This window comes from Ailuropoda melanoleuca, chromosome 4 (genome assembly GCF_002007445.2).
Source record: "Ailuropoda melanoleuca isolate Jingjing chromosome 4, ASM200744v2, whole genome shotgun sequence".
Lineage (NCBI taxonomy): Eukaryota > Metazoa > Chordata > Mammalia > Carnivora > Ursidae > Ailuropoda > Ailuropoda melanoleuca.
The window spans coordinates 133,067,330-133,083,608 of NC_048221.1; the positions used below are offsets into that span (position 1 = coordinate 133,067,330).

Genomic DNA, 16,279 nt, shown 5'->3' on the forward strand with positions numbered 1-16,279 from the left:
TTTATAGCTCCTTCTCTGCCTCAGTTCCTTCTGGAACGTGCCTTACAGAGTGGATTCAGTGTAGCAGCTCCAAACTCCATTCTTTATCTGCTGTGTTCACTGAGACTTGCACGTGCTGTTGGAGGTTCCTTTTCATGCTCCATGGTCCGGAAGGTACTATTGGCTGAATTTGGCTTCTCCCAGCGATCACAGTCTCGCACTGCCTGTAGTATAATGTCTGAAAATAGTTATTTTGACCTATTTTTCTTTTACGGTGGAAGATCTAATCTGAAACTGGTTACCCTGGGTTTTTGTTTTTTTTTTTAATGACAAAAGCAGTACACATGTATAACAAATTCAAACAACGTAGAAGTAGAAAAAGGTAAAAATAAAGTTTCTTTTCAATTTGCATTTTTCATAGGAATTTATATTAATTTAATATAAAAACTTCTATGCATATATAAACCTGTATATATGTGGATTGACTGTTTTCTTTAACAAAACAAGGTCATCTTATATAGTTTGTTCTCCAGCTTGCTCTCCCTCTGACTGTATTGATGTCTTTCCCAGTCAGTATGTACAGATGCTTTTCAGTCTTTTAAATGTAGCCACAGTATTCCATTGTAAGAATGTGAACCACACATTTTTTATTCCCCTTTTGATAGAAATTTAGGTTGTTTATAGTGGCTTGTTTTCTTCCTCTTTCTCTTACCCATCTTTGCCCCCATCCCCCTCCCCTAGCACTGGAAAGAACATCCTCTTTGTCTCTGGGTATAGTATTCAAAATAGCTACCACTATAATTCTTTCCAGAAAGTTACACCTATTTATACAACTATGAGAAAGGTATGATTGAAGCGGTTTCTTTTCTCAACTGTCAGCCCCGTATGCTATCTATTTAAAAAATATTCGATAGGTTCACAGGCAAAGGAAAAAAAAAAGCATCTCATTTTCAATTTGCATATTTTTACTTATTAGGTAGAGCATATGTTAAGTGGCTTTTTTTTTTGTGAATTGTTAGATCATATCCTTTTGCCTATATTACTCTTAGATTACTTGACTTTTTCTTATTGGTGTGATAGTATGAATGTTAACTCTCTGTCATATATGTTGCAAATATTTTCACCCAATCGATTTCCTTTTAGATTTGTTATGGTGTTTTTTATTTGGTCCACAGAACTTTTTTTTTGGTAACGGCATTTGTCACTTTTTTTCCTGTATAATTTCAGGGTTTCTCTTCGTGGTTAGACCTTTCTTATTCCAGGACTGTAACATTTTTCTCATGTCTTTACTGATATTTAGCTTCTCAGCAAGTCTTTATAGCTCCACTAGTTTGCTCTTGCTCCCTGGAAGAGATTGTTCATTCAGCCCTTCATTTTGCAAATGAGGGAGCTGCACCTCCGTGATCTCCCAAGGTCATGCCCCTTCATTTTATGGCAGCGCTGAGAATAGAACCCAGTGTTCCTTGCATCTTAATCTTTCTCCATTACCTTTTCCAGTCTGGGTGGGTGAACACTGGAATCGAATGTCTTCTGTTAGCACTTGAGTGCCTGTTACTACCACCAGAGTGCTGGGCACTGGGAATGCAATTATGAATAGAATGGGCCCAGCACCTGGCATCTTGGAATTTATAGTTCAATGAATAGACGATAAAAAGTAGACAAACACATGCATAATTGTTTGGAGCAAGAGATGTGAAGAACGTGAAATCATTGGGCAGTGGAGAATAATGGGGCCTTGACGCTGCGTAGATAGGATGGCCTGAGAATGCATCCTGTGGAAATGATATGTATCACTGAGAGATTTGAGAAACTGAAAAAATTTTGAAAAATTGAGATCTGAAAGACGAAAAGGAGCCAGGAAAGGACTTAGGGAAAGAGAAAACAACACAGACAAACACGCAAGGTGGGAAAGAACTTGGCAACCGGGTGGGTTGAAGGGCCACAGCTGGTGCAAGATGTGAGCAAGAAGAAACTTTCACCGTGAAAAGTGTGCAGGTGTCAGATTGCAGGCTCAGTTTTACCAGCAGCCTTTCTGAATGCTTTGCAGACAACCCCATTGACACTTGCTTTGTAAAAATCTGGACTGTTCATTCTCTCCAAAACCACACAGTCAGCTGGAAAAATCTGGTGAGAAAAACCTTTTTTTATATTGTTATGTGAAATCTTATTTTGTAATGAAAACATATCTTTATCTGGGTCAAAACACATGCTGAGTTTTCTGGAGCTACTGGTTATAACTAGAAGTAATAGTAAAAACAAATCCCTTTCAGATGAAACTTATTTTAGATAAAGAATGTGGTACATAAATCTATTTATCCTATCAAAATGAGATAAGAGGAAAAAACCTGTTATCACAGGTAAAACAGTAATAATGGAAAAATGTTTTTGTGTTTCTTCAGCACGTAAATGTTTTTCAGGGCATTAAATTATCCCCCCTGGTGTTTGTGTAGCATTTGTGTGTAAGCAAGTCTTCTATTCCTGTGTTGTTTATCATTTTGTGCCTTTGTTTACTTTCAAGTTGGATTTTTTTTAAAGCTTTATAAAGATAGAGAACTGATCTTTTCCCTCATTTTATTCCCATTAAAAAAATTGTTTTTCTAGACTGTGTGTAGTATTTTGTTTGTTTTTAATATATCCACTCCTGTGTTCAAGGGCCCCTCTTGGATTTTTTTTTTTTTTTTTTTTGGTTTGCTTTTTACCTGTTGATCAATAGTCAGAATAAAGAAACTCCTTGATGCCTAGCATCCTTTCCTCATATACAGAACATCTGTTGCGTATATCACAGAGAGAAGAGGGAAGTCTGAATTCTGTAGTACCTCTTTAGGTGGAGAGAAGACCAGTGAGGTAATTCACGTTTAATTGGTAGTCCTTGAGGGTTGGTAAACTCTTACCATTGCCTTGCCCTGTTAGTATAGATTTTCCTGAAAGAGTTAGTCTTCACTCATTAGTGAAACACTAATCACTTTCCGTTCCAAGTTCTAGGATGGCAGTGTTGAATAGGACACTGTCTGTGGATTTTATGGAACTCAGAGACTCGTGGGGGAAATAGTCCCGTAAACAACATAATGTGATGTGATAAATGCTGTGGAAGAGTTTCGTACAGCATATTTGGGCACAGAGAAGAGAGCAGTCAGTTTCGAAGAGTGCCAAGGAAGGAGGAGGGAGCCATTTGTTATCACAGGTGGTTGTAACAAAAGCGAACCTTTTGGGGAGTGCTGAAGAAGAACATTCTAGGCAGAGGCAGCAATGTGAATGAAAGACAGACTCGAGTGTGCATGCTTTGCTTATTTGCCAGGTGGCTGTGTTGTTGGTGGCTTACTAGCTGTGTGGTGGAAGAAGTGGTGGGAGGCGACACTGGAAGGCTGTGATGGGGCCCTCTGTAAGGGCCTTCCATGTCTGTGGGGGAGTCTGGACCCGGTTCTGTTGGAAATGGAGAACCATGTGGCTGCAGGATGTGATCTGTTCCCCTTTGTAGAAAGATCTCTTTGGAGAGTATTGAGGGGAGGACTGGGGGGAAACTGAAGGCAGGAGACCAGTTAGGAGGCTGTCGAAAGAGGCTCAGCAAGAGATGAGGACGCCTGACTGGGGTTTAGCAGGGAAGACAGAGAAGCCTGTGAATCTTGGAAACCTTCTGAGGCAGTCCTGAGGCTCAGTCCAAACTCGGACTGAGAGGCAGTGTGTGGTACTGAGCTGCTCACTGGGAAGGTGGGACACGTAGTTTCTGGGCTTTCTTTGCTCTCAACTCTCAATGTCACCTTGTCAGTCCCCTAATCACTTGGAATCCCAGCTGGTAAAGGGGGGTTCTGCTGGTCTCTTCAGTTCTGGAATTCTAACGAGGGGACACTGAAGCCAGCAAGACCTCAAAAACCTCGAACAAATCTAACAGTTTAGAGTTTCATGGTCCCTTTTTTCTTTTTTTTATGCAGCTGACAACCTTTCTCATTATTGTACTGAAAAATTCAGAGCAGAAAAAAGGTGTTGGATTATTAAGGTTGACTATTAAAATATTATAATTGTGGGACTGATTAGGGATAGTACTTGATTCACCTAATACATATGTTGGTGTATGATACGTGTGTATATATATTTCTCCAATACTGTGTCTGTATAACTCTGTGTCGTATTTCCTTGTTATCTATATTTGATATATTTAAAAGATCTCAGTGGAAATTTTCATTTTTTGCTGTTAGAGGAGCTGAACTGATTGGATTGGAAATTATTTTCTGCCCATTCTCTATGCTTTTGATCTGTCTTAATTTCATAAATGTTTTGAGGTCTACTATTCTGAGCCTTTGCCAGACCAGGGCCTGCTCAGCGTTCGGTAGACCATGGGTGTCAGTGGTCTTTGCTTCTTAAGTAAGTGGCGCTGAGTTTGCTGTGGTTTATATTTTCCACTCTTACTTGGAATGCTTTTTGGAAAGTGTTCTTTTCTATTGAACTGAAGCATTGGAAATCCTTGGGAGAGGATGTAACGTAGTTGAATAGTTAGTTTAGTTGCAGTAACTGTAAATGTTAACCATCTGTAGGACACATTGTTAAAAGCACTTCTTTTCTTTTCATTCTAGTTCCAAAAGACCCGAAACCCCAGTGGAGACGTGTGGCATGGAGTTATGATTGTACCCTGCTGGCCTATGCTGAAAGTACAGGAACCGTGAGGGTGTTTGATCTCATGGGAAGTGAACTCTTTGTTATTACCCCGGTACGTGCCTAACCTTAAACTGATTACATAAAAGGCATTCAAAAAAATATGTGAAGATACTTGAGTGACCCAATGCGAAGAGAGGGGAAATAGACCTATAAATCTGAATAAGTTGTGAACTTAAGATATTTAGAATCTAGTAGATATCTGTACATGAAATATTTTTTCTTTGTATTTTGTAATGCTGTAGTATTCAGCAGTAATCTACCATTATGGAAACATAGTGGTAAGTAAATACTAAACAGAGGTACAGAAAAATGTTAGGAAGTTCCATTGAGGGAAAGTAGTCAGTGGGCTGTCACAATAGGAACAGCTTTCTGCGGAGTTGGAATTTGTTACCCTAAAGGGGATAGAAATTGAAAGGGAGAGTGGAGAAAAAATTAATGGTGGTAATAACTTGTATTTGTATAGTGCTTTATACTTTATTAATGAGTTTGATATATATTCTTAGTTAATATTCACAACAACCCTTTGAATAGATTGTCCAGATATTATCCACATATTACAGTTCAAAAAACTGAAATTGAGAGGTATTGAATGACTTTTCCCATGGCAATCCAGTTAATGTGTGTTTCTTTCAGGAATCCACTGCTTTTTACTTTGTATCCTTCTTCCTTGAATGAACAAGATGCAGAGGCATGTAGAACAGCAGTGCTAACCCTTGTGCATCTTAGGATCAGCTGGGAAGCTTTGTAAAGAAAAGAAAACAACAGAAAAATGACTTGATTGTCTAGGCTCAACGCAGAGAAATTCTGATTTAATTGTTTGGAGTGGGCTCTGGGCATTAGTATTGTCTACAAGATTTTCAGCTGATTTTTAATGAGAAGCTAGGGATAAGAACCTGTGATATAGAGAATGATTTTTGTTCAGAAATAATAACTGGAGAAACTTGAAAAACTGTGTTAGGCTCAGATTATGGAAGTTCAGGGGAACCAAACTAATGAGTTTGGATCACTGTTTTCTAGACTAGCGCTGTCTGATAGAAAAGTAATGTGAATTATATCTATGATCACATTGTAATTTTAAATTTCTAGTAGTTGCATTAAGAGTTAAACAGGTGAAGTTTATTATATACTCTAGTATATCATAAATATTATTTCAATATGTAATCAATGTAAAGATTATTAATGAGATATTCTACTTTCTTTGGTACCAAGTCTTTGAAATGTCATGTTTATTTTTATATTAATAGTCTGTCTCAGTTAGGACTAGCCATATATTAAGTGTTCAGTAGCCACATGTGGCCACAGTATTTATTTTGTGGTTCTTGACAGTGAGGTCTAGTCATTCAGTGTGATAAACTTTATTATGTGAGCTTCCCAAGGTGCACATGCCTTGAGATCCTTAGCAATTAGCTTGATATTTAGTTCGTGGAAGAAGGTTGTCATTGAGTGAATGTTTTAAGTGTTTTTTCCTTTTAGTTCCTTGATGGGGCAAGTGGAAGTAATTGAGGCGCTTTTTTTTTTTTTTAAGGTTTATTTATTAGAGCACGTGCATGCATATGTGTGTGGGGGTGGTGCGGTGGGGAGGGGCAGAGTGAGAGAGAAACACAAGTGGACTCTGCCCTGAGTGCAGAGCCTGACTTGGGGCTCGATCTCATGACCCTGGGATGAGACCTGAGCTGAAACCAAGGGTCAGACGCTCAACCATCTGGGCCACCCGGGTGCCCCAAGACTTTTTTATTTTTTATTTTAATTTTTATTTTTTAAATAATTTTTATTTTGTTATATTAGTCACCATACAGTACATCCCCGTTTTTGATGCAATGTTTCATGATTCATTATTTGCGTATAACATCCAGTGCACCATGCAATATGTGTCCTCCTCACTACCCATCCCGGTGATGCGTATTTTTGATTTATTTTTAAGCATTGTTTACTGCTGGCAATGAAAGTCAACATTTGGGAGCTTGTAGCTGAACTCTGTATCTTAGAATGTTTTGAGGCTGAATGGTGGGATTACTTACCCCCTCCCCCCCCACTACAAGTACAATCTTAACAGAAACTTACGTATCCCAGTGAATGTCTCATCCAAAGAGGGTTGTGTGGCTATAGCCTTTGTTGGGAGGGCAGGTCTAAAGTTGGCTGTCTGGTTCTAGGCGCTCTGATTTGCATGATTCTTAAGCATACAGAGCAGTTCTGGGACTGTTTCAATGTGTACCTGGCAAGGCCAGTGTCTGGGATGTCTTCCGACTGTACATACATGTGTTAACTTCTATCTGGTATCTTTTTAGTAACTTAATCTACCTCTCTTCTACAGGCATCCAGTTTAGCAGGTGATTTGAGCTATGCCATTGCTGGGTTGATATTTTTAGAATATAAAGCCAGTGCACAATGGTCTGCAGAACTCCTGGTCATCAATTACCGAGGAGACCTGAAAAGTTACCTTGTAAGGTAAAAATATATTTTATTTTGGAACTCTTATTTGAAATAATGTTTTTCTCTGGCTTAGTATCAGATTTTGTGTTGTTTGTTCTTTCAGCAATTTATTGTGAAAAATTGCAAATATAACAGTTTGAAACCGTTTTATAGTGAATACTCCTATATCTTCACTGAAATTCTATAATTAGCATTTTACTATACTTGCTATTTCACATTTCTGTCCATCCCTCCATCTAATCAATGTTATTTTTTAATGAATTTCATTTAGTACTTATATACTTTAGTATGCATGTCATTAAAGTTTAAGATTTGCTTATAGTTTTCTCTTTTTAAACAAAATTTGCATACAGTGATATGTATAGATCTTAAGTATACCAGCCAATGAATTATGACAAATGCATACGCTGTAAGTTCAAACCTCTATCAAGACACAGCACATTACCATCATGCTAGAAAGTTCTCTCATGCTCCTTCCCAGTAAATCTGTCCACCCTACCCCCCCAGCTTATCCATCCTAGATAAGTTTTGCCTGTCCTGGTAATTCACATTAATGGATTCATGGTATGCACTCTCCTGTCTAAGACTTCCTTCACCGAGCATATTTTGAGATTTATTTGTATTTTTTCATGTATCAGTAGTTTATTCCATTTTATTATAATAAAAATGTATTTCACTGTATGAATATTTCATGTGTCTTAGTTTGAGTTGTTACAACAAAGTACCATAAACTGGGTGGCTTATCAACAGAAATTTACTGCTGACACTTCCTGAGGGTGGAAGTCTGTGTTCTGGGTGCCAGCATGGTTGGGTTCTGGTGAGAACCTTCTTCTGGTTTGCAGACTGCTAACTTGTCTCTGTATCCTCACATGATGGAAATAGAGCTAGCTAGCTCTCCGGCCTCCTCTTCCAAAGGCAGTAATTCCTTTCCTGAGGGCTTCATCCTCATGACCTGATTACTTCCTGAGGACCCCACCTCCAAATACTGTCACACTGACATTAGAGTTTTAACATAAGAATTTTGTGGGGGACACAGATCTTCAATCCATAGTGGGCTCACAAACATTCAGACCATAATGTTCATGATTTGTTGATTCTTTCTTCTTTTGATGGACTTCTGATTTCCAGTTTTGGGCCACTGTGAATAAAGCTGTTATGACCATGCTTATACAAGTATTTTTGGATATGCATTTTCATTTCTTTTGGGTCACTGTCTTTGAGTGGAACTGCTGAATCATAGGGAAAGATACAGTTTATTTTTATAAGAAACTTCCAGACCTTTTCCCAGAATTTTTCTATCATTCATATTCCCACTAATTATGTATCAGAGTTCTGGTTGTTTTGTATCCTCAGCTGTGTATGGTGGTGTCTTTTAAATCATAGACATTGTAGTGGGTATTTTTTGGTCTTTGTGCCTTACTAGTATTTTTTTCTTCCTAAATTTAGTGTTGGAACAAATCAGAGCTACCAAGAGAGTCACTGTTTCAGCTTCAATAGTCATTATCCTCATGGAATCAACACAGCTGTTTACCATCCTGGTCACAGGTAAGCAACCATGTCTTCTCCTCTTTGGTGGAGTATGAGGTCGATGGAGAAGTCTTGGCACCGTTTCAGAGAGAAGAAGTCGTCCACTCTGCTTATTTTGGCTTGTTCATTTGCTCCGCTCGTGCATAGTTCTCTTAAGTACCTGTAATAGGGTTGTGGTCCTCTTCTGAGCATTTCTCTTCGTCCGGCTGACCAAGCTCTGAGCCACACGGGGCAATGGGAATGTGCACTGAGGAAGCTTTTCTCTTCAGTTTCTTAATCTTATTTTTCTCATCTGTGAAATGAGTATGTCTAGCACTCTAGCATGTTGCGAGAACTCGCAAAAGGCTGCGTCTGAAGTGCCCTTGCATAGGAGGGCTCTGTCCCCATCACTCTCCCCCCCGCCCTGCCAATTCCTCTCCTTCTCTGCAGGTTAGGGCGGTTTAGATGGTGGCACAGCTGATTCCTACAACTGCCGCCCATTCTTCATAGATGCCAAATCTCCACGTATTTGCCACCTACGTTGAGGGTTGGTTGAAAATTGGGCATTTTCTACTTCCCGTCATTTCTCTCCTTTCATTTTGTTATTTGAGAGTGAAATTTACATCTATTTTATAAGTTAGCCAAGCTAACTTTTTGGTTCTCTAAATGGGGAGACTATCAAGTTGTAAATCAGACAAATCTAGCTTAAATTCTGAATTTTGAGACTTACTCTTTGTCTGTTTCTAAGTCCTTAAACTCTCTGACCCTCTATGTACTTGCATACCTTTTTCAACAAAAAGACTAATTTTTGTATTCAGGCATAGTTCTGTCCCTTTTTGTTCAGAATTTTATGATTATGAAATTTTTATACTGCAAAGGAACCCACACCCACTAAAGTCCTCTTTGTTCTCTTCCCTGATCCATCCCTACTAGAGATAACCAGCATCCTGAATTTTGTGTTTATCGTTCTTTTGCTTTCTTTTTAGATTTACCACTTACTCATATTTAGTTTTGCTGTTTGACTTTATATAAATGGAATCATTCGGAAGACACACAAGTCTTGCTTTGAGGCTTGCTTTTTGATGCATGGTTTTCTAGTTCATTCAGTTTTAACTACCATTAGGATATTTCATTTTATGAATATTGCAGCGTATTTATTCATTCTCCTATAGATGAAAATTTGGTTTGTTTCCAGATTTTTTTGGTTATAAAGATAGTACTGTGGCCAAAATGATTATGCATCCCTCTGACACAAATGTTTAAGAGTTTCTGTAAGGGGGCGACTGGGTGGCGCAGTCGTTAAGCATCTGCCTTTGGCTCAGGGTGTGATCCCAGCCCCACATCAGGCTCTTCCGCTGGGAGCCTGCTTCTTCCTCTACCACTCCCCCTGCTTGTGTTCCCTCTCTCGCTGTCTCTGTCAAATAAATAAATAAAAAATCTTAAAAAAAAAAAGTTTCTGTAGGATATATGAGTAGAAGCGGAACTGCTGAATTGTTGAGTAAATACATCTTTAACTTTACTAGGTAATGCAGGTGTTTTTCAGAGTGTTTCTACCAGTGCACAGCCTGTATGAAAATTTCTGTGGTTTCTTATTAGTGCTGATATATTGATATCAGACTTTTAAATATTTGCCGATCTGGTTAGGTATAAAAGAGTATCTCATTGTGGTTTTAATTTTCATTTCCCTGATTACTGATGATATTGGACAGCTTTTTATGTTTGGCCATTCATGTTTCGTCCTCTATGAGATGCTTTTTTATGATACAATTTCTTAATTTCTATTGGGTATTTGGTCTTGACATTCTTTATGTGATCTGGATGTTAATTCTGGATTATGTGCATATTATTTTCTTCCAACATGTGACTTTTTTTAAAATTACCTTTTTTGAATTCTGTGTGTAGTTTCAGCTGTTAAATCATCTTAAAAACTGACCTTTTCGCCTAATTTCTTTCCAGACATAACTACTTTGAGCTGTTTTATTTGGCTATTTTATTTGATACCTTTAGTTGTTTTCATACACAAAAATAAAATGTTTATGTTGTTACTTCTTGATTTCTGTTTTACACATTACCTGTTGATACTCCTCTTCCATAAAGAGACATTTAGTTTTCTTACTCTGTATTCTCATATACGCAAACCTAGCCTCTTGTTCTGTTCAATTGTGATTTTTGTAGGGTATTATTATGATTATATAGATGCTATTCACAGATGAGACAAGAACCTTCTGTAGTATTGCGTGATTGCCTTTTTGTTCTTACTTATTCATCGATTGATTGATTCGTTCAATAACAAACATTTATTCATTTCCTGCTCTGTGCCACGTGCTGTTCCAGATGCTTGGTAGATATCTTATGGAACTTACTTTTAGAGGGGGTGACAGACAACAAACAATTGGACATAGAGTATTTGAGGAACTGATAAGTGCTGTGGGGAAAAAAATGAACAGGGGAGGGAGGACAGTGGCAGGGTGGAGAATAGGGTATGGGTTATAATTTTAACTAGGGCGGACAGATCACCCACATTGAGAAAGTGACATTTGTGTGAAGACCTGCAAGAGGTGAAGGTATTCATTATTTGGATATCTGGGGGAAGAGTGTTCTGTGTAGAAGGAATAGCCAAAGCAAAATGAGTTGGGAGAGTCCTGGCCATTTTCTAGAAACCGCGAGGAGGCCAGTTTGGCTGAAGCTGACTGAGGAAAGTAATATATTGATGTCAAAGAGATAAAGCCAGTGCTTAATCATGGAGGAGCTTTGTAGGCTAGAGTAAGACTTATCTCACTTACAGATTGAACGGTAAACTCACTACCGCTATGTAGATCGCCCTTTACTACACTGTATACATTAGATATTCTGTAGGTTTCGTCTTCTTGAAGCCTTTCTCAGAACTTTCTGACCTGCTCTGATGTGGGTTTGCCTCTGCTGCATAGCTCTTTCCTTAAGAACTTATGTAAGAATTTCACTTCATCATCCTGAGGATTGCTTTCATATTTTTTGTTGCATCACCTGTTTCCTGGGTCCTGTGTTTTATTTTTGTTTTTTGTTTTTGTTTATTTTGCTGTTTTGGTGAACTTCTGTAATTCCCTGAGGAAGGGTACATGGGAAGTATGTAGTTTTTGAGGGCTTGCCTGTCTGAAAATGGCGTTTGTTCTGTCTTCATGCTTAATTGAGAATTTGGCTGAATACAATTGTAGGCTGGAAATAATTTTCCTTTTAGAGTTTTGAAGATATTGCTCTATTGTCATCTAGTTTCTAGGGCTGTCCTTGAGAATTCTCATGCACTTTTTTTTCCCCTCTGTGTTTTTGTCTTCCTTCTCTCTGAAAACTCAGATTCTTTTTTATGTTCCCACAGTGTTCTGAAACTTGGTCGTGTTATATCTTGGAGTAGTTTTCTTTTCCACACTGTTAGCCCTTCAGTTTGAATACTCATTTTTGGGAAAATTCATTGAATTATTTCTTTGATTCTTTCTTCCCCTCTGTTGTCTTTTTTCTGTCTGGAATGTCTGTTCTCTAGATGTTAGTCTCCTTGAACTCACTTTTATTCTCTTTTTTTCACCTTTGTTTTTGTTGAAAAAGAGAAGGAAAAGATTATTTTAATTCTTTCTATATAAATGTATATACTTAATGAAGAAAGTAGTTTGAAACACTTTTGAGATCTGTTGTAAATATAATGAATTAATGGCGCTTAACGCATCCAATTTAGAAAGAAAAATCTGTGTTCCAGTTAATTTTTTCCTGATATATCTTTTTTCTTTTTCTTTACTTTTTTTTTTTTTAAGTTTTTATTTATTTATTTGACAGAGACAGACAGCCAGCGAGAGAGAGGGAACACAAGCAGGGGGAGCGGGAGAGGAGGACGCAGGCTCCTAGCGGAGGAGCCTGATGTGGGGCTCAATCCCAGAACGCTGGGATCACGCCCTGAGCCGAAGGCAGATGCTTAATGACTGCGCCACCCAGGCGCCCCATATCTTTTTTTCTTAAGTAATTCTTCTGTGCCTCATCTTTTTTGAACTAGGTATTGTGATTTCTGTTTCAGCTGTTATATTTCTCATTTCTAGAAGTTCTCTGTGGTTATTTTATGAATCTCTCTTAAGGGAGGAGAGGAACTGAAATGAGTATTCAGTGAGCCATTAGTTGTTTTGAGGATTAGATACATATTAGGTACTCAGGATATGATAGTAGTGGATAAACATTAATTTCTTCCTTTTGATTTGTGTGGCTCCTGCCTTAAAGAGTCAGTTCGCCATATCATCCTCGGGAAATTTGAAAATCAGGGTGCCTGGGTGGCTCGGTTAAGTATCTGCCTTTGGCTTGGGTCATAATCTCTAGGTCCTGGGATCGAGCCCCATGTCAGGCTCCCTGCTTAGCAGGGAGTCTGCTTCTTTCTCTCTTTCCCTCTGCCCCTCCCCACTGCTTGTTCTCTCTCGCTCACAAATAAAATCTTAAAAAAAAAAAAAAAGAAATTCGAATATCAGTTGCAAGTCTAGTTAATTAAAAAAATTTAAAAAATATTTATTGTATTTTGTGTGTTATTTTCCAATCTGAAATAGTAGACCTTTATTTTATTTTGGATACAGATGAGTGATCACATGCACAGTTAGAGGTCTTTACATTTCATAAAATTGAATGTAATTGTATGTGCTGCAAATTACTGCCATTTTCTTAAAATATTTCTTTTCATTATAAAATAAACACATTATAAGCATAAGAAAATTTTGTGGTTTTTATTTTTTTCTTTCAAGTTCTTTCAGGAAGTGTGTGGCCTCTTGATGTTCGTTTTTATAGCTCAGATACTGTATTTTCCTGGCATAACTAAACATTAAGTCTTGAACTTAAATTTTGCTGTTGGAAAGGGGGTAGCATGTGTTTTGCTTTGACCTGCTCTGTTTTCTGAGGCAAATTTTGCCAAGCCTAGACAGCGCACGTATTGTGCCCATGCCACTCTGCTTGCTGGTTTGGTTTCTGTGAGGTTGACCTGTTTCTTTGCATCTTCTTTGATACTGTGTTTTATCATGTTTAAGCCAGGTTTTGCTGTTTGCTCTTTTAAGGCCTTTTTTGTTTGTTTTATTCAACTTGATTTTGTTGTTTTAAAGCCTAGGTATTAATACCTTTCTCGATACGTATATATGTTTTAAAAATTTATATTGTACTTTACTTTCTTAGCACATATATACATTTTTAAAAATTTAATCTGTTGTCCATTAAAATGCATTCTGTTAGAGGAATTTTCTGTATTACAAAGATTAGTGAGGTAGAAAGTCTGTTTTATCTTTGGCCGGCTTTCCATTACTCTCGTATTTACAGTGGCTTGTAGTGTGTGACGCACCTTTAGTAGGGGTTGTGGAAGATGTAAGGATGAAGGACAGTCTTGACCTCAAGGCCTCATATTCTTGAATGGAAAATAATGTATACACATACATATACATATATATGTGTATGTATATCTAATATATGTATTTCTAATGTCTGACACAACATTTTCTCGATCTAAAAGTGTGTACAAATACGTATGTGTGTTTATATTGTGTGTGTGTGTCCTGGAATGCAGGCAGAAATTTGTAAGGGTCCTGAGAGGGTGCAGGTACAGTGATGCTGGGATCCAGATGAAGGAGCTCTTCCTTCTTCGAAAGATCAGGGAAGTATGGCAGGCCTTGCGCTTGCTTTGGAGAATGGCTACAGTCTGGGCATGATGGCTATTGCAGGCAAAGTGACAGTTTGAACAGTGGCAAGAGGAAGGAAGCCACAGTGTACTTTGGGGAAATTGCAGGTGGTATAGTTTGACTGACACTGTAGGGTGTGTGTGGCAGGAGAAGAGAGGTCTTGGTGGGAGGTGGGGTCTTGGGAAAGCAAGTTGAGGTCAGATAATTGGAAACTTGAGTGGCACCTTGTTCTTTGGGGAACTCAGATTTTTGAGAAGAGAAAATAGGATCGTCTATGCTTGGAAGAATGTTGCTTCAGCTGGGAGAGTCTAGAGGCTGGGTGACTCCTAGCTGATAATGTCCTAGTTCAGGCCACCGGCAACGAGAGCCTATTTGTTTTCTTATATAGATTTGCTATTCTCCGTTTGTGTAACATTTTGGGCACTACTTAGGTATACATCACACTTTATTTTTTTCTATTTTGATGAATGGATCCTATATCTCCAGTTAGAATGTCGGCTATCTGAAGGCAGAGAATGTGTAATGTACGTTTTTCTAGAAGCCCTCGCCTCTAGTATAAGATTCTGTTTTGCTGATTGATAACTCTCCCTCTGTGGGTTTCTTGGATAAGTAATTTTAATTTCCTGAGTGGAAAAGAAAGATTAAGTTTCTTTTCATTTTTTTTCTCTTCCTGTTTTTTTTTCTTCCTATTTTGTATTCTTATTCATTCCTCCCATTTCTGTTTTTTTTTTTTTTTGTCCCTTTTAAAAGAAGTGTGTTTTATATCTTAATGCTTTCCTGTTTTGTTTTGCTTAGTTTATTTCATACGGACTACTCCGCTGTCTTGATTTATGACAAAGGTCAATATTTGATTTCTTTTTTTCTGGCAGTATTTCAGGAGGGTTAAGTGGGGTTCACTTGGCGCCACAGGTTTGAAATTATCATTCATGAAGTACTTATTACATGATAACAATTTGTCATAAGTCGGATTCTGTTTATTACCCTTAAAGCTTTCACTTTATGGCCCAGGATCTAAGCAAATGCAGAGTTTTTTGGGAGGGGTGTGGTCTCTATAAAAATTTTGGAATTTTAACTGTTTATCAAACCACAGAAGGAAGAACAGTTCTTGGTTCTGCAATCACATACAATTCTCGATAGCAGTCAACTTGGAGATGGATGACTGCATTAAGGTTTCTGAATGAAAATTGTTATAAAGCAAGGGGTACGTGTAAATGCCCTGTTGTGCCTGACAAAAATATTGTAGGTTGTTTATTTTTTCCATTATTCAGTCTTTTTTAAATGAAAGAAGCTGAAATATTCATCACATTTTTATTTATTTTTGGTTATTCTAGTAATGTGAGCCTGTGATATTTATCATCTACAAGGATCTTATAAATGTGAAATAAATCAGCCAGAGTGGAGTTGGAATAAATCGGTAATGTACAAACTCAAGGTTTTATGAAATTTATTGTTTTGCCTGATGCTGCAAGCACTGAAGAAGAGAAATCGAGGTGGTAAATTGGGTAATAGGAAACAAAAATTAATTGAGCAGCTTTGGGTTAACTCTGTGGATTTTCTGATTTTGACCATTTCCTTCTTTACATGTCCTCACTGCCTAATGAATGTATTTTATTATCCCGCCCGCCCCTCCCCAAACTCTCTCCTCTTCTGGTCCTGCCCTGCTTCGAGACCCACCCCAAGACCTCCCTGCTGTTTCTAGTATTTTTTAGTATTTTCTGTTCTTAGTATTCTCTGTTAATTTTGGCTTAGATTGCACCTTGATTATAGCTGAAAAGGATTTCTTACCTCCTCTGCATTCTAGAGGGGACTGCAGTCAGCCTGTAGTACTGTGCTCGGTGGTGAGATTCCGGTATAGTGCCTCCCCTGTAGCAGTCTACAGTTGATTTTGGGAGTCCTATTCACAGAGAAGGGGACTCAGTGTGAGTTAAGTTCAAATAGAAGACTATCTGTGTCTGTTTCTTTAAATGACATTGCTTCCAATAGTATATAGCTTTTTTTTTTAAGGTTTTTTTTTTTTTTTTAAATTTCATTGTGAATTTCTACAAGCAAAATCGGACATA

General features: G+C 37.9%; 1 protein-coding gene across 2 annotated transcripts in view; it reads left to right on the forward strand.

Moving 5' to 3' along the window:
- Positions 1-16,279, forward strand: part of NBAS (NBAS subunit of NRZ tethering complex) — a 336,415-nt gene that overhangs the window by 18,564 nt on the left and 301,572 nt on the right. For both annotated transcript variants that reach the window (XM_034659882.1, XM_034659883.1), the window contains 3 exons: positions 4,545-4,678; positions 6,938-7,071; positions 8,503-8,601. In XM_034659882.1, the coding sequence (XP_034515773.1) occupies positions 4,545-4,678; positions 6,938-7,071; positions 8,503-8,601 (367 nt within the window). The remainder of the gene's footprint in view (positions 1-4,544; positions 4,679-6,937; positions 7,072-8,502; positions 8,602-16,279) is intronic.